This window comes from Zeus faber (assembly GCF_960531495.2).
Source record: "Zeus faber genome assembly, chromosome: 5".
In the NCBI taxonomy this organism is placed as follows: Eukaryota; Metazoa; Chordata; class Actinopteri; order Zeiformes; family Zeidae; genus Zeus; species Zeus faber.
The window spans coordinates 14,967,180-14,992,145 of record NC_137192.1 but is presented as its reverse complement, the minus strand read 5'-3'; the positions used below and the strand labels follow the sequence as shown (position 1 = coordinate 14,992,145).

The following is a 24,966-nucleotide window of genomic DNA, read 5'->3' as shown; positions in this document are numbered from 1 at the left end:
GTTGTGTTACAGTGAGGCTCCGTTGTGTTACAGTGAGGCTCCGTTGTGTTACAGTGAGGCTCCGTTGTGTTACAGTGAGGCTCCGTTGTGTTAGTTCGGCGCCACTCCGAGCAGTTGATACACGGACGCATTCGCGGTCCGTATGTTTGTGCAGAGTCCCGGTTGACAGGGCGATAGTCAGCGCTGTTGGATCAGAGATGTGGGGGGAAAAGCCTGTGACGCTCCATACTCTGACCCCCCCCCCCCCCCCCCCCCCGAAAAATATAATAACAATAATTATCCCCAATCCCCATGTTCATCTGTTTCCACATCCACACTCTTTATTATTGTTACTATTGGTTGCCTTATATGAATGTAAAGGACTTTGAGTTGCATGTTGTGTATGAAAGGTTATGTATGAATAAAGGTTGCTCTTATTATTGTTATTATTATTATTATTATTATTATTATCATCATCATCATTATAATTATATATCTAAATGTCTGTCACGCCGATGGAAAAAGCAACAGCATTACCGGAGGCTCTACAAAAGGGACGAGGGCTTGTGTTCTTGTACCACTTTCTCGATTGGTATTCATCAAAAGCTTATTCCCCCCCTAAAACCCGGCCTCTCATACGTGTGACTCAACGAGACGTTCTCCCAAAGGTAAATAGGTATGACGTTGCCCGCCGATCAGTCCCTTTATTCGGGTTGTATGATGCTTCGTTTCTATTATTGGAGCAATATGCAGTGGTGGAGCTGCCGCCGCCGCTGCCCCACCATCATCATCAAACTATACGATTCGAATTAAAGGCTTGGCTACTGGATGTTGTGCTTTCAAGAGGTGGCCGCATGCACGTTCGTAAGGTGGATGTTACTGTTCACTGAAACGCCACGTTAAAGTGCAATGTTTATCGTTTTTGGCATTTTGATATTCATTGTGATTAAGCTGTTTGCGTCTTTAACCTATGTTAATTAGCAACAACATTCATTAGCGAATTAGTCTTTCTGCACCAGTACACTTGCTAAGCTATTGAGCCAACATACTCTTGAGCTGGTGTCGGTGATATTTTAATCATTCATAATGACTCGCAGGCCACTTCGCTCCACATCTGTTCATCGGCCTTCGCCGCATCTAAACTAATACGCAAACCCTTTTCAGAAGCAGAATGGCTGAAAAGACAAGTCTGAAAGACACGCTTTGCCTACGCTGCTCCACTTCTTCCCTTTTTTCTCCCTGACAATAGTGATTAATGGTCAAGCAGTTATCCGCGTCGCTAGAGGAGGCGTACTCTATTAGTCAAGGACTTTGCTGTATCGATAAATGGCCACTGTCCTTCAATCACCTTGTTCTTTTTGTCTTAAATGCTCTCGCTCTGATGTGTGATACTATGTCAGCTTTACTTACCGCTGAACTGTCAGTCAATGCTGCCCTGTAGAATGTAGACAAAGAGACAAAGGGCCCTTCAGTTTTTTCGTTTTTTTTTCCCCTGCTATTTGTGATGGCTGGCCGACAGAGCTATTTGTTTTGTGTTTATTGCTTTTTGAGTATACACTAAACATCATTGTCCATTCAGAGATATGAAAAACAATTTCAAAGGTAGTTCAGCTGAGTCATGAGAGCAATTTTCCCTGTCACAAATTGCTATTGCAATCATGGTAGATAAAAGTTTAGGCTTCAAAGGTTTTGCAGAGTTTATACCTTTGCATTATATTAACAGTCTTCTATGGAAGTGTGTAGATACGTACATGTCTTATTGTCACTTGTCCTAATCACCAATGGAATACAACCCAAAGGATGGGATAAGAAGTCTCCTCATTTAGCTTGTGCTGTATCTGCTCTGATTGCTGTTATGTGGATTTATGCGAATTTCCAATCAAACTTGTATAAACCGAAGCCCTTAGTTCTTATACTTACCAGTCCTCTTATATCCGTCCTTTGTTATTCTTTGTCCTAATTTTAGAGGATTCTGTAATCCTCAAGGAAAAGGTTTGAAACGTAAAAGAAATATATATTTTTCCACCAAGCACTGGTAGCAGCAAGAACACTTTCACCATCTCTTTAGGGGAAATTCAGTTCCCTCTTCAGTCCTCAAACGATAAAGAACCTGCAGTTGGTTGAAAATGCGGTCACAATTCCAAACATATAATTCAGCACTTGATGAAACACTATCAACCATTAGTAGATCCAGAGAATTTGCGATTAAATAACGCACTACTATCTAACAGCTAATAACCGTATGGAATATTCATATGTCTTGATTCAGTAACAATCATTTAGAATGAACCACATCATAAACTGCCTTTGTTTTGGGTTTTTTTCCAATCTAAATACGAATTGAGGTCATACATGTTTATTTTTTTATTGAAGGCAGTGTTTGATTACTATATATTTTTTTTCCTTTTTCTTTGAGTGGCAAAGGAAGCTAAAGCAACAAAATGTAAACTGGTTTAAATAGGCCATTATGTTGAGGAAGGGTTGGGTGTTCCAACAACACAGTTCTATTTGGTTAAGAATTTCCTTTTGTGTTGCCCCAGTAGGAATTTATGCATGACAAAGATTAATGTCAATATGGGAATTGCCTTATGATAAATGCTGCTGTTTAAGTATTACGTTCATACCAAATTAGATGTTTCCAAATGAGCATTTACCAAATGCTGTATCATTATTATTATCATGCAGTATTATTTGTCGAATTGCCCTTGTGTGTCAGCATAGTTTCTCTAACTCAGGGGCTTTACATAAGCAGTGTACGCATCCAAGAGTGTTGCAGGAAAAATTACACTAATAACTTATTTACGATATTGAGCAATACTGAACACTTAATTTTATAGTTAAAATGTGACATTCTCAAAAAAAGGGCATTATTAAGCTCTTTGGAAATACAAATTCTGCATTCAAGTACATTTTTATCTTTTGGTTCTAAGCTTTGACCAGAGAAGGTTTGAATATTGAGCGCCATATATTTTCATGAGGGAAATGGTAGTTTATAGTACCCAGCCAAAATCTCTATAACCAATGCTCTTCTGTTTTTTCATCTTTTAGAGTGGCTCCTCGTCATTACAAATAATTCTTGTCAGTGATGGAGAGGGTTCAAGGCCTAATAAAATCACAAAAAAAAGGATGCTCCCTTATGTTTTTGCTCCATGTCCTGACCAGATTATTGAGAGGCTGTAAAACATTTAATGGGATGCTTTAGATTTCATAGGGCAAATAATCAATTATCATTGGAAACTTCCATTACAATGTGTGCCTACATATTTATACCAGGGAGAGATAGTTAGTAGTGTCAAAACAACGTACAGTACTGGAGTTTCTCCAAACCATGACACAGCTGATACTCACCTTTTGTACTTAGTAGTCAGGTAAGGCGGAACGTAAAAGGGCTGCTGTGCTGTTGCCCCACCCATGGACTGAGCAGCTGATTTCAATCATTAGCTGGACTTCTAAGGTCGTGCCCATTAGCCAAGCCAGATGTTTGACTCCAAACACTGGGAAGTACTTCTATCTTTTAACTTGAATTGTCCAACCCTCGGTCGGTTGATGCCACTCGGTGTTCTGCTAATCTCTCCATGAACCCTCCTTATTACAGCGGACCTATAATACTGCTTTACAACAAGTTAATAAAAAAAAAACTTGTCTCCAAAACATGTTTTTGAAGTTTTCGCTGTAAAATACCACTCGGATTATGCATTCTAGCCATTCTAACATGTCTCAAAACCCACCCTGTCCCTGACGCGCCGGGTCTGTGTGTGTCACCTCCCTCCTGAGGTCCCAGTTCTGTGAGCCAATAGGGTTGGAGCATGAAGAGTAGCGTTATGCCGTACGAAGTATGTGACCTTTCACTTATTTCACCTCAGCGGTCGATCAAAATCTGTTTCTCAACAAGTTCGAGGCGAGAAATAAGTAATCCAGTTGCGGAATCTTCACTCCTATTAGATGTACAAGGCTTCATCTAAACGTTCTTTCGTGGCAACCTTTGGCCGTGCTTCAAGCTTGTGGGGTACACTGCCCCGGGGCTGTTTTTGAGCCGTGGCACCTATTTCCAGAGTGAGTTGCCGGAAAAAGAAATAAAAAAAACAAAAAACAGCATAACAACACTGGCGGCAGTAAAAGAAGCACAAATGTGACAGCGAGTGGAGTCAACTATGGCTTGGGTGTATTTAAAGATGAAAAACGAAATGGAGGTTGAAGTCCGTCTCCTGCTATAACGCGAGGGCATTTGGACCAGTTGTGACAAGGCGAGCCCTGAGAGCCAGAGAAAAGACAAAGCAAGAAACCCCGAAAGAAGCCACATCATCGCGTCATTTTGTTCTTCTCTTGTTCTGAAAAAATTTCCGCTTCCTTTTAGGTATGCCTCCACCATCACTCTCTTAATACATATAATGTACGTTCAGGAAATATTGTGTAAGCTTTTATTAAATTGCTGTCTGTAGTATAATAAAATGTCTTTCTGAAAAATAAAATAAAGTTAATATCCTAAAAATTTAAGAAATGCCCTGGACTACTGAGATTGACTTGACAGTTTATTTATTTTTTTAAATAACCCTAACCCTAAACCCTAACCCTAATCATAATTAATCAACCCCTTCGATTTGTACTATCGCATCAACCCCTTTGGGTTTTGAACATTTGGAATATGCTCATTTATTATGAGAATATCGAACTCCTAAGCGTTATTCAAACCATTCCATTGTTTCCGCTACAGTTTGTTTGAACCCTGGTCATTTTTAACATCCTTCTGAGATAAATCTCTTTAAACAATGGAAAATGTCCTGGGGATTTTCTTCATATTGTACAAAAAAGAAAAATCAACAAAGCATAGGAAATTGTAGAGTTTGTTATTTATTGTAGCTTAATGCATTGTAACACAAAGTGTACCCTTGGACCCTGTGACAAAACGAATGCTGCAATTGTTATCCGCAGCATTGTAAAAAAAATGACAATGGCCACTCCCGTGAACATTTTTGCCCCAGTTAATTTCTGGAAATTCTAACGCAGGAGTTGTGCTGAGTTGGATAGTTTTGGAGGAAGAACAAGGGTTTTGGGACTGCCCTATCGATCCTGTTGACGTGCTCCCCTTTGGGTAATGCAAATGAGTTCTTCAGTTCTTCAACACAAACATCCAAGCCCTCCTGGTAGTAGAACCCTAATTAAGTAGGGATTTGAATGCCATGGCCTTTTCCTTTTTGACATTTTCATATTTCAGAAAGGCATTGTTTTAGGGCTCCTCAACAAAGATGGCTTTCATGTTTACTTAACAATGGAATTGATTCCAAAACGAGGGGTCAACAACTCAATTTGATAAATGCAAATTTCTTTTGGGCATTAATCACACACTGTTGCTTTGGATGAGTTGAGTTTGGGGATGCACATTCAGAGGAATTTCCTTAATCGATAGTTGTTGACCTGAACCAACAGTCGTCGATTAATTGATAACATGAGAGCTAATGATGTCACCAGGGGGTGGCGCCACGGCACGACCTACGCAACGTCCCGTGCCGCCGAGATTTTGTGAGTGGGCGCGACCCGTCTTTTTGCGCGAGTTAAAGTTAAATTGCCTTTTCGCCGCCCTCCGCGACGGAACGGGCCGGATTTTTTTTGTAGCAGATCGAGTCTGGTGCAGATATGGACAACGAGACGCTTGCAAGATTGCTAAACATTGCGGAAACTCTTACGTACAATAACAGACACAAAATGATTTACTTGGAATATATTTGTCTCGGAGTCATCACCATAGCAACATGTGGCTCCGGGTTTTCTTTTCCTCCTTGCCATTTGTTATTTGTCGTTCTTCCGGAAGCCTCAGTCTACTTTTTATTTATTTATTTTTTTTTCTCGACTGCCCCATGTCGTTCCGGTAAGCACTATTACTTCCAGGCTGTTTTTTTTTTTTTTCTCCCCTCCTCTAAACGCCCTGCGCCACAAAGACCGCCATTGATGTCATTACAACAAGACCGCAGATTGTCCAGTTCTTATCGATGAGGCGGAATGGTAATCGATTAAATTAGCAATTAGTCGATTAATTGCCAAGATCCCCAGTCTTCACAAACGAGTTTTGGTTGATGACGTGACCGTAGATGCATGTTGTTCTTGCAGCTGGTCTTAACCTCACGTGGCACAGGTGTTTATCACAGCGGAGAAGACGTCTCCCCGGGTAACCGCTAGCCACCGAGGGATTGCAGAGATAATTTGTACCCGCGGTAAACAACAGTCAGAACCAGAAGTGGAAGCTAATAGTCTCTCATCTTAGTCACCCTGACACATCTTAAAATTATTGGGTGTGTTCACCTGTTTTGACTCTAATCGGTCCAAAAAAGGCTTCGAATGCAAATTCGGCGGTAAAGAGGAATTTGTCACTGCAAGTCCTTTGTGATAAATCAAGGGTAATTGTGTACTCAGTACTTCTGTGATTGTTCTGTAAGCTTTAAGGTCACTGGTAAATATGTAGATTGTGTTCAGATGAAAATTACTCCTGTTAGCAGGTACAAAGACCATGTTAAGTTGGAATTTTATGAACCTTAAAATAAATATTGAGATGTATTTTAAAAACACATTTTTAGGTATTTGTGTTGACACACAGTTCACACGCTGTGCACACAAACTCTCCACCGAATTTCCGTAGCCGTATGAATAAGGCATGTTTTGACTTGTATGTGTTTTTTCATTCTTGATTGAAGTGTGCATAGTGGTGTGTAAAAGGCTTGGGCAATCGTGTAAAATTCTCATTGCAAATCGGTGATTGCCGCCCGCCAGCCATCACCGATTTACGATTCTATCAGGAAGGGAGGGGTTGCATGCGCATAGAACGTAATTTGATGCGGTAAATGCGGTCTCCCCATTACAGAAGTGCAGGTTTTATTATTTAAAAGTTAAGTATTTACACACAAACATCTAGTTTTTCCTAAATGAAGTCCCATAGCAACCGAAAGCAATGGGGAGATGTGACGCGGCACAAGACAGTGGGGGCACACAGGGACACACTGAGTCCCTTAACTCAGTTGTGTTAAAAAAAATAAATAAAAAAATAAAAAAGTAGGTTCTTACAAGTAGGAAACCAATGCAGATAAATAGATTTAAAATAAAAACACAGGAAAACCAGCACGGGAGTCGGTAACCGGCACCGGTGTCTGGTAGAGGAGGGGGAGGGGGGGAAAAACCCCCAAAACTATAATTCTCTGATACCTCTGCGGACGTTGGCGCGTAAATAGACAGGAGGGTCTCACGAAACCCTGCGGCGCCATGAAAGTGATGAAAGATCCAATGAATCGAAATGAAAGGCTCGGGGGCACCACCACCACCGCCTCCACCCGGTCCGCCGGGCGTATATTTACGCCACACACATCCTCTTTGTCCACGCATGTGAATGAGCTGCATGCGCCGCTGCTCCGTCTGTCGCCCTCCGCCGCGGGGGGTGCGAACCGGGACCGCACCGGGTGACTTCTGCTGGCCTGTCCCTTGCCTCGTCTATTCCGGCATTATCATGGCATGGGCGAAAAGGCGGGAGACGGAAGTCTTCCAGAATGTACTTGCAGGTGGGAATAGTGAAACTCACTCGCGGTGCCGGCGAGGTTATCCCAGTAATTTACCGGGAACTATTTGTAAAAGGGGCTCAGAGCAGCTCTCAGCGGAGAGCGTAAAAGAGCTGTGCTCTCCATGACTGATGGGAATGTACCATCTATGACGACATGACGCTCCAGGGACCGGGTGTCATGACATTTCATTGCATGCGTATGACCGTATGTACGTATATGCATGTGACAAATAATCACTTGAACTTGAACAGTGTTCAGTGGAGTAGTGTGAGGGTTGGCTCTTAAACTTCATTCTTTTAGTAGTAGTAGTCTGACCTGTAATTTGGAATTATTTATTCAATGTTACAATTTACTTTCAAATATTTATTTTTTCCATTTTGGAGATTCAATGATTTTTTAATTTTTAATTTTTCCGAGCTCGAGAACTGGAAAACACAGGCTTATTAATTAAAAAGCAAACAAACATGGGCATTGCCCTGCTTATGCTGGGTGTAAGGCACTGGTAGACAAAATTAGGTTTTCCTCCTATTGTTTCGCCCCAGTGCAAGGTACTATGGCAGCATGCAGTTGATAGATTCCAACTTCATACGCCACAAAAAGCTGCCGAGTAGGCTGTGTTGGTCACATACAGGCCACCTTAAAAAAAACAACCTGACCCACAGGAAGTTGTGTTTTGTCCAATGCAGCCCACTATGTAAAATGAGTTAAATCACTGTTATAAAGCCTCACTGTGGTCTAACTATCATATGTTTATACCGAAGCAATTTTAGTCAGTTATAAAACAAACAAAATTGTGTTTTTATTGATGTAATCTATATTACAACTAGTACTACTACTACTACCATATTGTCTAGAATACTCTACAAATAATCAACTATATGCTAATGAGTTGCAATATCTAAGATGCGTCCTTAACAGATACTGTGTTTCTTAACAACCCTGGATTGCACACCCATCCCGACATTTGCCATAGTTAATATTTTTGGCCCATTGTAAAATGGTATTCAACTTAATTATAATACAAAAAGAGGTTAGGGTAAGTGTGGCTGTAATATATTCTATAAGTACATGCTTATTAGATTGACACTGGGAAATGTGAGAGAGATTTGCAATTTTGTGGAAATTCTCCATAAATAGGATGTACAGATGTAAACAGCACCAAAAAAAAAAACAGTCTCACTGTGCCCTCCTATCTTTTTCTTTGCTGTTTGCGTTCCAGTGCCATCAATCATAAAACACTGATATTAGTATACTTTATACATCACACTCGTGTGATGCCTGCCAGAAGGTTTACACGTGTTTGAGTCTGCAGCTGTAGTTCTGCAGCAGTCATTGTTTCGTCATGGAGTACAACATTATAAATGTGCCGAGAGGGGAGCATTAGATTGTGGTGTGAACAGACTCACAAATGTATCAGTTCACTGCTTTTCATGGTATTATTTATCATTACACAGTTGAGCCTTGAAGTATTGATTAGACTCCAACATCAAAGAGCAATTAAAGAGGCAGCGAGGACGGCTGACTGCCTGTATTGCCCCAAGTAGGCACAGGGAAACTGTTTTGGGAGTGGTGCCTGCAGGGTACCAGTGTGGTGGTATTATGGTTTTGCACGCAGTCATTTGGCCGTTGAGCCGTTGGTTTATTTCAATCAGCAGTCGGCAGATCCTTTGTTTTTCAGAGACTGGACTGGATGTTAATGATTGCACATTTTGTCGTTGTCGTAGGATTGACAATGAGAATAAAATCAATTTCCACAAAAACATCTATATATTTTCAGCATGAGTGGGCCTTAATCGGGAATTTACCTGTAACCGAGCAGTATCCGCCCCACGCTTTTTTCACCGAGCTCAAAAGGACCAAATGTGTTACTAGAAATCGTCCCTCACCATTCACAGAACGCCTGAATGATTCTCTTTTTGGGATGTAATGTGCAGCATTGTTTATCAGTGGCAGCTGAATTTATTATAAAATGTATCACTTGGCTTTTCACATAATGGAGAGGTTATAAGTCTTTATTAGGTCCCGAGAAATGGACTCAGAAGCACACATTTTTTCTTTTGAAAGATAAACCCTTTTTGGAGAGCAGATAGCCCTTTTTTCAGGGCTGTGTATTGAATAGAAAGGTCATGGAAAGACCTTAGACTAATATGCATACCGTTTAAAAATCCAAGGTCTAGACCTGGGGCCTCAAACTCATTCATGTGATGGGTTGGACTGGACTCCATACCACTTCATGTGGTAAAGATTTTGTTAAACCTTTGTTGGATGTCTGTGCATGTGTTGACTAGGAATTTCAAAATGTGTGAACGAATCTACCGACCGTTGGCGGGTTCTCTGTGTCGACAGTAAAATCGAAATTATTTTTTATTTTTATTTATTTATTTATTTATCTGTTTGTTTTTTTCCCCCCAACATGCTCTACACTTTGTAAAACATTCAAAATAAAATCAAAAAACTAACGGTGCTGTTTTCCAAACAAGAGAGGGAGCAGAGTGTGCGAGTGCACGTGGCGGTGTGCGCCGCAGGAGTTTTGCTTTCTCACTTGGGGAGCTGAAAAAAAAAAAAAAATGGCAACTTCACACGAGAGTGTGGTGTGGGCCGATTCTTTTTCAAACTGGCTGAAAAAACAGTCCAGCGCAAAATACGTGGCCTAAAGGTTGCTCCGTGCAATTGTGGTGCTGTAAGGACACAGCGCAGACACGCTGCTTTGGTGATTAAATATGGAAAAAGAAAATCCATATCTGATGGCATGGTTGGAATTATGGACGGATTGGGAGGGTCTGACCCCCCCCACACCACCCCTCTCCCCAAAAGAGGTAAAAACAGCAGGTCGGGGGTGGTCGAAATCAAAACATTTATATATCCTTACCTGTAATCGTAAACATTACAATATGCAGTATTTCCCATATTCATGCCTGGAAGAATATTGTACTACAATTTCAGACACCCCTAATGTGGGCCATTGCATTACGCTGAACATCACGCCCCGCGGTGGACCCGGGCAGGCTGGAGCAGCTCCACTGGGAGCAGATCTGCAGCGGAGGCCGCGATCCGCAGCTCAGCTCCTATCAGAGCGATCTTTTTTTCCCCAGCAGAGCAAACAAAAACACTGTGTTTTTATTGTAAATTCACAACAGAGGATGACAATAGAAGGTTGACTCCTCCAGCATCCTTGCATCCGACTCTCAAAATGCCCATTTCACAACCTTAGCCCAGGCAGATATGAATAAATTAAATACAAATCACGTCTTTATTCTTGCGCTATAGAGATATGAGGTAATACATCCTAAAGGCTTACGCACTATCGGGCCTTATTCCCAAAGTTGCTCCGTTGGTTTGAGATGTGGGGTCCACCCAGGCCCTTGGCGTAAACTGAAGTCACTGTCACGTCTGTGGATCAAACTTTGAGATGATGCGTGCTTTGTGACAACATTCTCCTGCGGGACTTATCCATTTGCAAAAGGATAAACTGAGGCCATAATAGGATGCACGCGCTCAGCAATGGCTGTAGCATTCAAACAATGCTCAGTCAGTATTAAGGGGCCTAATGAGTTCCAGGAAAACATTACCCACATCTTAACACTATGCACCTCCACCAGCCCGTGCCATTTACACAAAGCGAGATTAATCTATCTTGCCATGTTGTTCTCATAAAACTCTGACTATGCTTTTTCTTCCATAAGCGAGCTGGCTATCGTGAAAAAAAACAAAAAAAAACTTCCACCTCAAAACGTTTAAGTGTTGGCTGCAGTCATTGTTGCTTATGGGTGACGTTCAATTATTAACCACACCCTCGTCTAGCATTTAAAGAAAAAAAAAATGATGGAAAGCAGGAGGAGAAATTGGCAAGAGGTGGCGTAGCCCTTTTCAGAATGAACTAGTCAGGAAATTCTCATCTGGTCTCTCATGTTCCAAATGTTGTCGCCCCCCCCCCCCCCCTTTCAAAGAACCACGACTCTGGATTTATTTCCTTTGTTTGTTTATCGGCTCATTCTCCGAAAACTCGGGAGTCTGCACATGGTGAGTCCCCAGGAGAGAGTCTGCGTCTGAGATACTGGAACCGCCGCTTCCGGCGCCGACAGTCATACCATGGTCAATGCTGCTTGGATCTCCACCCGTTCTTTTGGTGGTGGAAGAACAAACTGAACCCCTCCACCGTGTCGGCGCGCTCTGGTTGCGGCCGCACGCTCGGCCGCTCGGAGGTGCGGGCTCTCTCTGTTAACAAGCAGCTGGAAGTGATAAAGTGGCCACATAGGGGTCGACGACTGCACTGCCAGGCTTTTGCTTGTGCACGTGTTAATATGTCGATAATGGAGCTAATCACGAGGGGATTTAACACAATATCCATATAGTTCATATTATCTGCTCATGATTTTGAAATCCCATCTGAAAGAATGAAACTGAGCTCCATTACATTGAACTATGGTAACGCTCAGTACGATATCAGACTACCACGGCTCAAATTTCAAATGAAACAAATATTTCGCCCAAATCTTCTCCATCGTATCTTCTTTTCATCGCGAATTTGCACACAGAATTGTGTGTCGCAATTGGACGTTTTTCTCAATTTTCGTCACAATACCGTACCACGGAAGAAGCAATTTGAATTCCCGAGTAATTGCCGAAGAAAAGGGCGGTAACCTTCCCCTGAGAGAATTTCTTTTAAAATCCACAAACTTTCAACTGCAACAGTTTAATCTGCTCTCTGAAGGGAGATGCCAAGCAATATTTCTTGCAGTGCTCACCAGGTTTCTTTGTTGCCGTGTTCTACCTTTTACTTTATCTTTTTATTTATGTTATTTTTGCATATTTTGCCTTCAGAGGAGTTGAGAAGACGTGACTGCTCTGACACACATTGCCAAAAGTGAAGTTGATAGTGGGTAAACTGCTGTAGTGGAACCACCTATGTTGCTCGCAGATTGCTTTAGGATAAAATTCAATGGAAATATAAATGGTAGCAAATCCATGAATCTCCTGTGGGGACTCAGCCGCAGGAAATAAAATTGGAGAATTGGAGATTAGTAAAATTGGGTAGCTTCGACACATTACATTTATGTGTTTTAGCTTTTGTCCAAAGCGAATTTCATGGCTGGACATAGGGCTGCGACAGTATGAGCATTTTCTTTTAGCGCAGTGTTGCGGTTTACCAACGTGGGGGCAATTCTTACATAAAACACATGGAAGATTACAGAAATGCACAGGACAGGACAATAAGTAAACATTTCAATGACGAATTATAAATCAGGGGAATCATAAATAGATTTTGTAAGTGAGACTCGTCCGCGTCCCGAACACTGCACCGTAACGGGTGTGGTTAGGACCCAATTGCAGCACAAAGACAGTCAGGGATATTTGGTAATGTCTTTTATTTGTAGAGCGGACGGAAGACAGGCAGGGGGCAGGCAGGATACGTCATCAGGGACAGGCAGGTCCGACAACGGGGAGCGCAGACAGAAGACAGGCGAGGGGACAGGCAGGATACGTGGTCGAAGCGAGGCAGAGTCGGTAGCGGGGAATCAATCCGGAGCACGGGGAGATGAAAGCGGAGATCATGACATGTTTTTCTGTGCGCCCCGATCGCGGAGGGCCACGCCCCATTCCGACAAGGAAAAAGCATTGTTGTTTTAAGTTGCGGGCGGGGAACGGAGGAACGGGGCATGGACGATTGGGCTCCTTTCCTCGCTTATTGATTCTATCCCGACAACAAAGCAGGAAGTGACATCAGCTACTGTATGACCCTCCCATACCCTAGGTTGATATATGCATTTTTTTTTTCAAACTGCTTTCAACACTCCGAATTCCATTTGCTAATTGCTTAGACGCGATCCTAGCACTGTGAACCACTTGATATTGCATCCTGACGCTCCCAAACAAGGTAAAAACTCTGCCACTGTGCCATGGAAATGGTGTTCATGACCTATGTGTTCGGTATTGTATGAGGACATGTACTTAATGGATTTTCTTTCAGAAATTATTATTTGAGCATGTGAGGAATGAAGAGTTGCCCGCACCTCATTTCATCATAATCGGAGCAAATTTCTTTGCCACGAAGCTGCAGGGCTCCAGACTGCAACCATGTAGTTGCATTTTGCGAACCGTTTTTGGAGACATTGCTACTATATTTTATAACTTGCAGATATTAAATCATCATCGTATATCATGTGAAACACTAGGAGGGCGTGTGCGCATGTGCTCGCGTGCATGTGCGTGATGGCGAGCTGAGGCTCTCATCATGGCTGTTAATGATTAAAGACCACTGACCTTATGTTTACATTTGTTCATTTATAATTTGGTGTCTATGTTTTAAAAAAAGTATTATCCATCCAACTTTTTCCTGTTAAAGCACGACTTCACTTTGTGACTTTTTCCTTTAAAATAAAACAGCACATTGTCATTTCTGTAAAGGGTCTATCACCAAAGCATTTATCAGTAATACAGCTCCTAGAATTTTCAGCAGGGAGCACCAGTGCTACTAGTGGAAAAAGTTAGTCTTGAGCCCCGAGCTGCCAAAATCCTCATTGCTGAAATGGCTTATTCGCTTTTAGCTGTGTAGGCCTAAATATCTGCATTGGGATTTGATTTGTTTTATTTTTTCTGAGGTTTATGTTTTTGCCCCCAGGCTTTGCTCCCTCTGTGCCACATCTTTGGCTGATCTTGGCAGTTTTTATGTTCCGTAGTTTGATGTGTGACTTGTACAGTTCTGGGAGTATTTACCCCATCACCCACTTCCTGGAAAATAAGAAACACACACACACACACACACACACACACACACACACACACACACACACACACACACACACACACACACACACACACACACACACACACACACACACACACACATTCATCAACAGTATCTGTGTTTCTCTGTAAATCAAAACAGGGAAACCCAACCTAGAGTAGGTTTATCCTTTTGGTTTGTACTAAAGTTGCTGATAGTTAGGAAATACACATACAATATACAGTAGGATGAAAAACCCCAGTTTCACATTCAACATTAAATGGGATACAGGTATGTGTATGGCAGGGCTTTCCGCAAGGATAGGGAGTAGCCAGTCAGTGGGGGGGAAAAAGAAGCCAGCTAAGGGGGTCCTGCGGCCCGCCCCACCGGAGAGAGAATTTGGCCGTAAAAGCCCAAATTTGGTGGCCTCTGGCACATGGGACTCGTACATGCACCGCTTAGTTCCTCCTCTTTCTGGATGTGTTTTTTTTTTTTCTCTCCCTGATGCTGTTTGGAGCATTAGCAGATAGCCGTTGCTGAGTGTGAGTGCATGGCGCGTGTAAACGAAATGACTTATTCATGGCGTTTCAGGCAGTTTTTTTTTTTTTTTTTTTTTTTTTTTGACGGGCTGCCCCCTGAAAGTCGACGAGTCGGGTCACCAGTCGCAAAACTCGTCACTCGACTGAGATTCTTCAAGTCGAGTAGTCGTTTATTTATTTTTTATCTTTTTGTCAGTCAGTGTGCGTTACAATAACAGGCCAAAACAGATGGGAGCTTACAAAATGTACAGGGATAACATTTCCATGTGGACTTATAATAATAATTATAAAAACAATTATAAATAATAACTAGACATCATTAATATATTTTTACATATGTGAACCCTGTAGCCCCCCCCCCATGAATAGTCTAATATTTGCGTTGGACATCTGACTCCGATTAGAATGACCAAATTCAGAGTCAGGTACAGCCCTAGTCTTTGGCAATGTGTTCATCGTGCACGTTTATATGACGATGAAAGTACGACTTATCGGTCAGCACTACTTGTAACGTGTCTTAGAGATGGCTCTGCTGTAAACATCGCACTGTCAATAAGGATCATTTATTAATTTGCCCATTCATTAAGTATATGGAAAGTGCAGCGCTTCCAGTGGACTTTCTAATACTTACTTCATAATCGTCAACTCGCTGCCACCGGTGTTTTTTTCTAAAGTAGCCCGTCTAATGAGGACGTCCTCTGTCGGTCCAATCGATGCGATTCTTTGTGTTTTCTCATGAATTATTTTTTTCAAATTTTTCGTCAAACACTGAAGACGACTCTCCGCTCTCTGCTCAGCGGGACACAACATCTCAGCTGAGAGAGAGAGAGAGAGCGCACACACACACACACACACACACACACAGACAGGCAGATAGGCACGGTTCTCTTACATCATGCTTGCATTATTTTGAAGCGGAGGCTACTGGTCGTAAATGTACAGGCATAGCAAGTTGCGACTTGTTAATCAAAGCAATTTTATTCGAAACGAAAATGAATAATAATGAAGCGCTCGTGGAAAGCTCTGGTATGGGAAAATACAAAGCGGATCTTTGCCACCTTCGTTGAATTCACATGAAAATCTTCAAGATAGCCACTTAACGTGTTCCGTTCTGACCAGCCTCTTAACTCGCAATACCAGCATGAGGTACAGAAAAATCTGGGTCATATCGTTTGGGATCTACAGTATATGGGACTATTTTGAGATTGCGCTTGCACTATGGATTCTATGACTTCAGCGTTCAGTTTGAGCAAGGACTCCATCCTCTCTCTACAATGAGACTTTCCGCCATCTTTGAACGCTTTTGAGCCGATTAAAAGGCCATAGAAGAATAATAGGTTTACTTTCTGGGAAACTGAAGCCAGACAAAAAATATTCTTCCCCATAATGCTGTTTTCTCACGCCAAGTCAACATTTTACCCCGAAAACGGTTGCTATTAGCACTAGCAGTCAGCGCTGAACAGACAAATAAGAGCTCTCCCCGGAAAGTGGGAGATGTTCAGAGGAAGGCAAACAACATCGAAAGGGGATCAGCGGCGAGCAAAGTCAAGAGTGTACACTGGGAAACGGTCCAAGACACATCTCCATTCAGACTTACTGACCATGGGCTTTGCCAAAATGACCTAAACTAGAAACTGATAGATTGCCACTTTAGCCCTCTCTCACCGAGGACTAATGTAAGTTAAGTTGTTTTCGACGGGGTCTCAGGGGTGGCACGGTTTGTTTTTTTGCACACAATGTTATGGAACTGTAAATGGAAGGCCCTAATGGAGATGTTGATGATTCAGCCATCCCTAAGGGCAATGGAACGGGAAAAAATATTTTGTATGCCTGAATGCAGCGCAGGGTATTTGTCAAGCTGTTTAATGTATTTCCAGTGATCTTATTTGCTTTAACCTGTATAACTCAACTGAGGCATGATAATACAGCAAGCCCATGCCTCATGTGTCTATATATCTTATGCCTATCTTTCTTCATCTAACATCTAATTTTACCAAGTGGTGATTAACCTGCCTAATTGTTATTCAGCAGCGGTTTTCTCGATTTAAGGTTCTGAATGTTGTTTTCGAGTCAGGCAAGGCTCTCCTCTGTCTCCTCCAGGCCCCGCACTCTGTTGTCTGCTCTGCTCTATCAGAGATGCTGTGGCTTTAATCCTATGCCCGCAGGGGACGGCTGACACGGATGAGTGTAAACTGTTGACATGGTGCTGTCTCCTCTGCTCTCTGATCAAAGATGTAGCAGCCATACTGTTCCACAACCTGCCTTAAATACACTCTACCACAGAAAATCCCTCTCCCCATCTTAATATAGGTTTTTCCATTTGTCTCAATTTGAAAACCCTTCAATTTAGGCATCACCATCCTAGGAGGACACATATGATAGTAAAAAATAATTTATTGATAACTTTACCAGCCTGACATGCCTCTGTGAATTTGCGTCAAGTAATCAATTTGATTTGTGTAAGTGGCGTTTCTTGTGTTTAGTACCATTTGTTGTAACTACAATGTGCCACCTTACGTGTTGGAAGAGCTGTGGCTTGATGCGGTGCCTAGGCTGCTGTAATTAATCCCCCTGTAATGATGCAATGCTTGGTAAGAACTGTGCCATTCTTCGGTTGTTGTATGTGTGTGTTTTTGTGTGTATTTGTTTGTGCATTAACACAGCGATGGAACTATAACTTCCTCTAGAGTCCTTAAACTCAACTTCCCTTCCCTTGGAGGCAATTGGAGTAATAAACATGGTTACGCTACTCTGGTACAAGTCTTCATTAATCCGTAGATCTATATAAGTAGTTTAATGTAATTTAAATGTCTTCGTCATAATATATTCTCACACTACGTTATGTTCTTGGACATGATTCACACACATTCAATAAATAGATTCAAGATTCAAGATTCAAGATTTTTATTTGTCACATACATATACATACTTTCATACATACATGCAGTGAAATGTAATGCAACGGTGATAGCACACAATATGTCCTAGGAAAAAATAAAGATAAAAAAAAATATTTCTAATAGACCGACTAACTGACTCCTAAACAAAATACAGTAAGTTGAATACTTATAGAATAAAATAAAAATATATAGAATAAAATACAATAAAAATAAAATGAAATAAAATGGAATAGATAGAGGGAATATGCCTATGTATATACAGATATGTGCATACAATCGATATTAAGTGTTTTTAAATCAAAAATTAAAGTTGAGGTTGTTACATTCATAACAAAATATAGATTTTTTTTTTTTTTTTTCCCAGCAAATCAAAGATATGGCTGTCTCAGTATTGGTTGGAGACTTATTACCAGACAGTCGTGTCTCTGTTATGAATGAGCTGTTCTAAGTCTAATGAGATGTATTTCCCATATTGCTACCTCAGATGGTAACCAGCTGTATTTTGTGCTGATGACAAAAGTATTTATTTTCTGCAAGCCTCGATATCAATTCCAAAAAAAATTTGGTTCACGGCCGCTGCTGCTGTAAAGACGAGTTGATAGATTATAACAATTAGCCAGCTGTAAGTATCACAGGGGTCTTAGAAGAGGATTCTGTCCTTATGTCCTCACTAAACTCTAGTGGCAGTGAGCATTAAATCCCATTAAGTCATTGTGTCAAAAAATGTCACTTGGACTACAACTGAGGAAGTCGCAGTTGGGGGCAACCTTTCACCATATTCTAACTACTGTAATTGCAACTATTGTAACTTGCATAAGACTAGCAAATTATGTAAATGGTCTTTGGTTTTTACATTTCTTTCCAGTCTCTCAAATTATAATCTGTATTTAATAATGTAATAATTCAAATTTATGTTTCCTTCTAACAGTTGCACTTGATGGCCAGCCTTACTATGATGGAATAGGGGACCATGAGAGCATAAGCATGATGAGGCAGAGGAGAGCGGCAGAGGACTCGTATTGGGCCTATTCAGGTGAGTCTTTTTGTTGTTTTACTTAGCAGTGTTCAGACAAATGAATTTCTTACTGACTTTCTCTCTCTAACTCACCTCTATTTTCTCCTCTATCAGTAGTATTTGTTGTGCTCAGACCTAACTGTTTACTATTTTGTTTTTCCTCTCTACTGCTTTCCTTTCCCTATGTGTTAAGCTATTTGGTCGTATGAATGAATCGAGACACCGAGTCTACTCTAGAAATCTTGTATGGGGCTAAAGTATTGCTGTGTTGCTGATGCAGAAGGACCAACACAATAGGCATGGAGATGGAGGATTCTCTTTATCAAGTTATTGTCAGTGACCAAAACTATTGTTGTCGTTTGAGGTTATTTAACTGGTTTAAAAACAGCCAGAGCACAGTAGGCTGATCAATGAAGCTACAGTACAAATTGTGATTAGTGGTCGACTGATTGATCGGTCGGCTGATTAATTGGGCATTGATAATCGGCATTGGCCGACGTTCGAGCTCACGAGGCAGATAAACAAAAACATGTCTGCAGACTACTGTTGTCAAAAATATATTTTTCTATACATATAGATTCTCAATATTTGAAACGGTTTCAATACTCATTTTCCGCACCATCGATGTACCGGTAGCTTTGTGTCCTCGCTCTCGCTTCTCTCTGACAGCGAGTCACACACACCACTGCAGCGCCCACATAGCCCCGCACATAGCCCTGCACACAGCCCCGCCTCCTCTCACTCACTCGCTGTCCGCGTTGTTTCATTCATTTGTTACGATGTTAGCTCATTAAAGATGGCAAGTGCAGAGCCTCCCAGAGCCTGTTTCTAAAGAAAACAGCAGGAGTGCTGTTTGAAAATACTTCGCATTTGAGGCCAAACGTAAACCTAACTAAACTTTTTTTTTTCTCCACCAGACAGCGCTGCGCAGTGTCTGCGTTCTGGTTTTCCTGGGTTTTTATTTTAGATCAATTTATTTTTGTGTGTTCACTAACTTGTATGAAACAACTTTTTCAAACCCAACACGGTTCTCCTTAGTTTTGGTTCGATAAGAGAACGGAGCGCACAGTGAAGGGCTCCGGGCGCACAGTGTAGTGCCCCCTTTAACTGACTTGATTATGATGCAGTTTATTTATTTATATATTTTCATAGTTTATAGTTATACATTTTTCATTCATATGTTTGTTTGTTTTTTACAAAGTTTCATTTTGGATTACCTGTATAAATGTATTTAGTTGATACATTTATTATTCAAAATAAGTGCACTGCAGAGACAATGCAGACAATAGATTAGATAAGTATTAAATAAATGTTCATTTAAGTTCAGCAAATTTGTGTCTCATTTTTTGTTAATAAATTGTTGTATTTAAACAGTTGCAAGAAAAACAACAACATGATAGCGGCTTTATATATCAGCAATCGGCCACCCTGCTCTCTTGAAAAACGCATATTGGTCGACCACTAATCATGATTTAAGATTGATGCATAATGGCTAATAAGATGAATTTCTTTATAGCAACAGCCAAATTACTCTACAGCAATAGTCAATGGCTTATTGTACTTTCTCACTGAGTGAAGGTACAAAATGTTTATTCTGTCAACCATTTGGACAAGGAACTTTGACAATTTAATGTACAGAACCAGTGGCCCTCAATTCTACATCAATTCTACAGTTCACTCTTTAAACCATGTCAGACCATAATTGGTTAATCCAACCACGATATGGCAAACTGCAAAAGTAAAGGCACCATTTCTCATAAAACTACACAACTTAGATACAAAGACTATATTTATACAACAACACTGTTTGCCAAAGTCTGTCATTAAAAATAGATTCTCACTTGCGGGGTGAACTCTGCTGGTGACCATTTAAGTTTAGTTTATTTTTGTATGTGTCACTTTACTTTGTCCATATACCACTCTTCAGATGGTGGAATTAATCATCCACCGGTGTTCAAGCAGAAATAGGGAAATGTCTGCTCAAGTGTGTCTATAATGGCCCATATTGCACTCTGCTTTTTATTGTTTTTTTCATTAACCACAGGGTATTTTAAACCTCCCCCTGCCTCCACACACTACAAGCAAGTAAGATTTTCTCTGTAGTAAGAACCTTAATTCTTAATGATATCAGTTTTGACTAGACTGTGATGCTGCTTTAAAGGTCAGAGGAAAGCATAAAAACATGAATGTACTGCGTGCAGTAAAAACACTGCAAATCAGGATTAGCCATTTTAATTTTTTTTTTAATTGGTATGGTTTAAAGTTATTTTATTCTTACTTTCTTAAGATTAGTCTTTAGATGTAATGTGGATATACAATAGGATTCTCTGGTCTTTTTAATGACCTAATTAAGCAGTTGCAGGGTCAAAAGACATTATATTCATACTGTACGTTACAATCCAGCAGGCTCATTGTTCTGAGAAAATAGAAGCATTAAGGTAACACATAAATGCCCATTGCTTTAGGAAGGTAATTCTTGTCTACAGATTTGAATGGAGACAGACAAGCGTGCCTTGGCAGCTAAATGTTTTTTAAGGGCATTTGCTTTACTTGCTTGTGCAAAGTAGTAAATGGAAATGCATACAGCTGGGTAAGCCCTATGCTGGAGGCCTGATCTCTGCAGGATTTGCTGTGAATGACATTCATAGGGAGAGCGGTAGACCTGCAGGCCCACTTTAACTTTTATTTTTACTTGTAATTTGATTTAATTTGCACCCATTTCAGTTTTAAAGGGGACCTATTATGAAAAACACTTTTTTAGTGCTTGTGTAGTTCTGAACATACATTGGGCTCTGTGTATGTTCACAGACAAATGTCTGTGAATATACAGACAATTTGCCTACTAACAGACAAATTGTGAAATAAGAGCCAGTCAGTTTTTTTTTTTTTCTTTCAGTTTTCTTCCTCGGTCTAGTGTATTAGTGTATGGCGCGATTCCTGTCTGTCATACCAGCTAGATCATCACTGAAAATGTCCTGGAAAGTCCTGGAAAAGAGTGGGAACCCTGTAAAACATGATGAAACAAGCCGTTCAGATTTGCAACTCCTTCCTACGTCACATGGGTCCTCAGTAGAATTAGAAACGCCCCCCATCTAAGTAACTTCACCACTGGCTGGAGAATAACAAGCAATCTTTTAAAAGAAACGGTAATTAATACCAACTGTCTGTGAAAAAACTGCAGATGAAGAAAGTGTAAGTATTTAAAAAATAATTCTGCTGTGTTTCTTTCTAGAAAAAATAAAATAAATAAAAGGTTTGTGGTAGGTTGACCGTAGGCTGTGGCGCGTGTTCCGCTGTGCAGTTCTCCAAACAACACCCATTGACAGTGTGTTTTATTGTAGATGTAATTATTTTATTTATTTTATTTTATGACATTTACTAATAGAATGAAATAAAAATGTCCGCGCATGAGGTGTCCCCCACAAGCTTGAAGCTTCAACAAACTTTTAAATGAGGCCTAATAGATCTAATATGAGGGAAGATTCAGTGATTGGATTGCCTATTTCTTGCTTTGCCTTTGTTCAGAAACATATTTTGATTGACTGATATGGGGAAATCAGTGAAAGTTTACCGACTAAATACAACAGAACCCGGAAGTTATGCAAAAACCCCATTGGCTCACAGAACCCGGAACTTGTGCTCAAGTCAAACCCCAATTGCTCCCAAAACTAGGGGCCTCAAGAGGGAGGCGCCACCCACTGAAACAACCCGTCGAGAACAGGATTAGAGGCATGTTAGAATGGCTAGAATGCATAATCTGAGTGGTATTTATGCAAAAAAAAACCTTCAAAAACGTGTTTTGGGGACCTCAGAGACCTAAATTAATTTGTTGTAAAGGAGCATAATCGGTCTTCTTAAGTACAATATTTACAATAAGCTAACATAAAATTGATAATTAGTCTCGAGGAAAGCAAATATTATGGATTTCTAGTAGGGCTGTATTTCCAAACAGGCTTCTTAAATCGCTCGCAGTGCTCATCACTCCCCCCGCGACCAAGCTGGTTTCCGAACTCTCTGCTACGCTGCCTCTGTTGAATTATTGGCTTTTTTCAGCTGGACTCGGTTGGTGTCACCTGGTCCGCACCCCCGTAGCGACGCCTCTGGGTACTCCCCTTATTCACATGTTGGCGCGGGGGGAGCGGTGCCGAGACACAGACGCCAGAGATCGATGGACGTAGAGCAGCAGAGCTCAAGGACAAAGCTCATTTGCTTGCGCGCACGTCGAGCTTGTACTGTATGCGGACGTATGCGTGCCACATTTTTATGAGAAATAGCACATTTCTGCTGAAACACTTTTCCAGATTCAAATGTAAAATTCTTTTTTTCTTTACAATTCTAATAGCAATTCAATATCAAACCATTGTTTGACAGCACTAATGTCCAGTACAATTATAATCACATGGTAGAGGGCATATCGACGGCGGTGTTGTAGTTGTATATTCATTCTTCCACCAACTATACAGTAAAAACACCCAAACTGTTCCGACTTCCGTGCGATTGGGAAGGGGCAGAGGTAACAATGAACATCTCCCTCATTAGCTCTGCTAATTAGCTGCTGTTAACACCTATTCTAGCCACCTGTAGGAATCTCAAACACTTTAAATTGTTCATTATGTTTCGGCCCATTAAAAGCTATTATCTGTGGATAATATCCCTTCTCCCAGTTAGGCTTTGGGATGAGAAATACCTCAAGCTTTCCGATCAAGGCGGCATCTTATGTTATTCCTTCTACCCGCGAGCGGCGTATTGCTGCATGGACACTGCAGCCATGACCTCTGCATCTGTTTGTTGGACTTCCTCCGCACTGCACTCTGACTCATATCAAGCTAAAACATTATAGAAAGCACAAATCCATCCATGATATAACATATGATAGTCAAGTATATTGTGGTAAACAGCCAAGTTGCATGTAACTCGTTCCAGTACAGTGACTCTTTCTGTTGGCGTCGCTGGACGGTCTGTATACAAATACCAGCAGTCACTGTAGGCGCTCAACGGCTCTGGGCTGTTGTTGTACCCACAGTAGCCTCTACCTGCCATTGGACTTTTTCTGCACTGAACTTTGGCTCAGGCAAATATGGCTCCCAACACATTGTAAAACAATGTTATCCATAATGTCGTCTGTACAAATACCCTGGGAATTAATTTGCTTGTCCAATGTTGTTTTCACATACGTTTGAAGCTGATGAATCATCAACTAAAATCTCATGATTTCACGATCATGAGATCTTAGTTGATGATTCAATGCTTTGATTTTTAATCATAGTATAAGTCTGGAATGGTTTAATAATACATGGTGATGTTCTGGAGAAGAGCCATATTATTACAGTTAAGCATTGGAACATTAGAATTCTGCTAATGTTCCACAACCAACTGATACAAATGCACCTCTTAAAATTGCCCTTAAATTTAGATGGAAACATAGGAAGTAGGGATGGACGGTATAAACGGTATAGAAAGTACACTGGTATGAATATGCCCTGAGGTATGGATTTTGACTATACCGTGCTGACCGGTAGAGCCCTAACAGATCTAAAGTAGGGTTACTGTTAATATAGATTTTTCTATACATTCGGAATATTTGAAACTGTTTAAACACAGATTTTCGACACTATTGATGTACTGGTACAGTGGTACCTCGACTTACGACTGTAATTGGTTCTATAAGAACGGTCGTATGTTAAAACAGTCGTATGTTGAAGCAATTTTTTCCCATATGAATTATGAAATCATGAAGGGTGAAAATAAACAAAATACACAGCACAAACACAGTAAATATGAAAAAAATATCGATAAGCCACGAACTACGTGCACACACAATGTAGGTCGCCCGCTGACTGACTGCTTGTTACGATGTGTTGCTTGCAACTTTCACTTAAACAGTGGTATTAATAATTGACCACCATGTCCTGTCTCTGCATATTTTTTGTCTTTTGTTTTATTTGGTTTTGTAAGGTTGGTAAATGATTTTGACTCCGTCCAACGATGGCACTCTGTTTTAATGCTATACTTTTACTAAACTTGGACCTTAACTATACTATGCTTTTCTAAACTGTCTCTACATTACTGATCTACCATCTGTTGATGTTTTCCTGATGCCAGTGGCGACAGATCTGCATGGAGCCTTAAAGGAGAGCAGAGAGAGCCTGAGTTGAGGGGGGAGAAAAAAAAAAAAAAGTACAACGTCCCTGTGGTGTGGGGGTGGTGTGGTTTAAGCAGCCACACCTGTCTTGGGTGTAGTTAATTGGGCCCGTCTCAGTGTGGCTGTATG

General features: G+C 41.0%; 1 protein-coding gene across 1 annotated transcript in view; it reads left to right on the top strand.

Moving 5' to 3' along the window:
* Nucleotides 1-18,667: 18,667 nt before the first annotated feature.
* The window catches only part of ca16b (carbonic anhydrase XVI b), a gene marked incomplete at its 5' end in the record, with an annotated part of 101,660 nt that continues 95,361 nt past the window's right edge, over nt 18,668-24,966 (top strand). The window contains one exon of the mRNA XM_080000618.1: nt 18,668-18,713. Within this exon, the coding sequence (XP_079856744.1) occupies nt 18,668-18,713 (46 nt within the window). The remainder of the gene's footprint in view (nt 18,714-24,966) is intronic.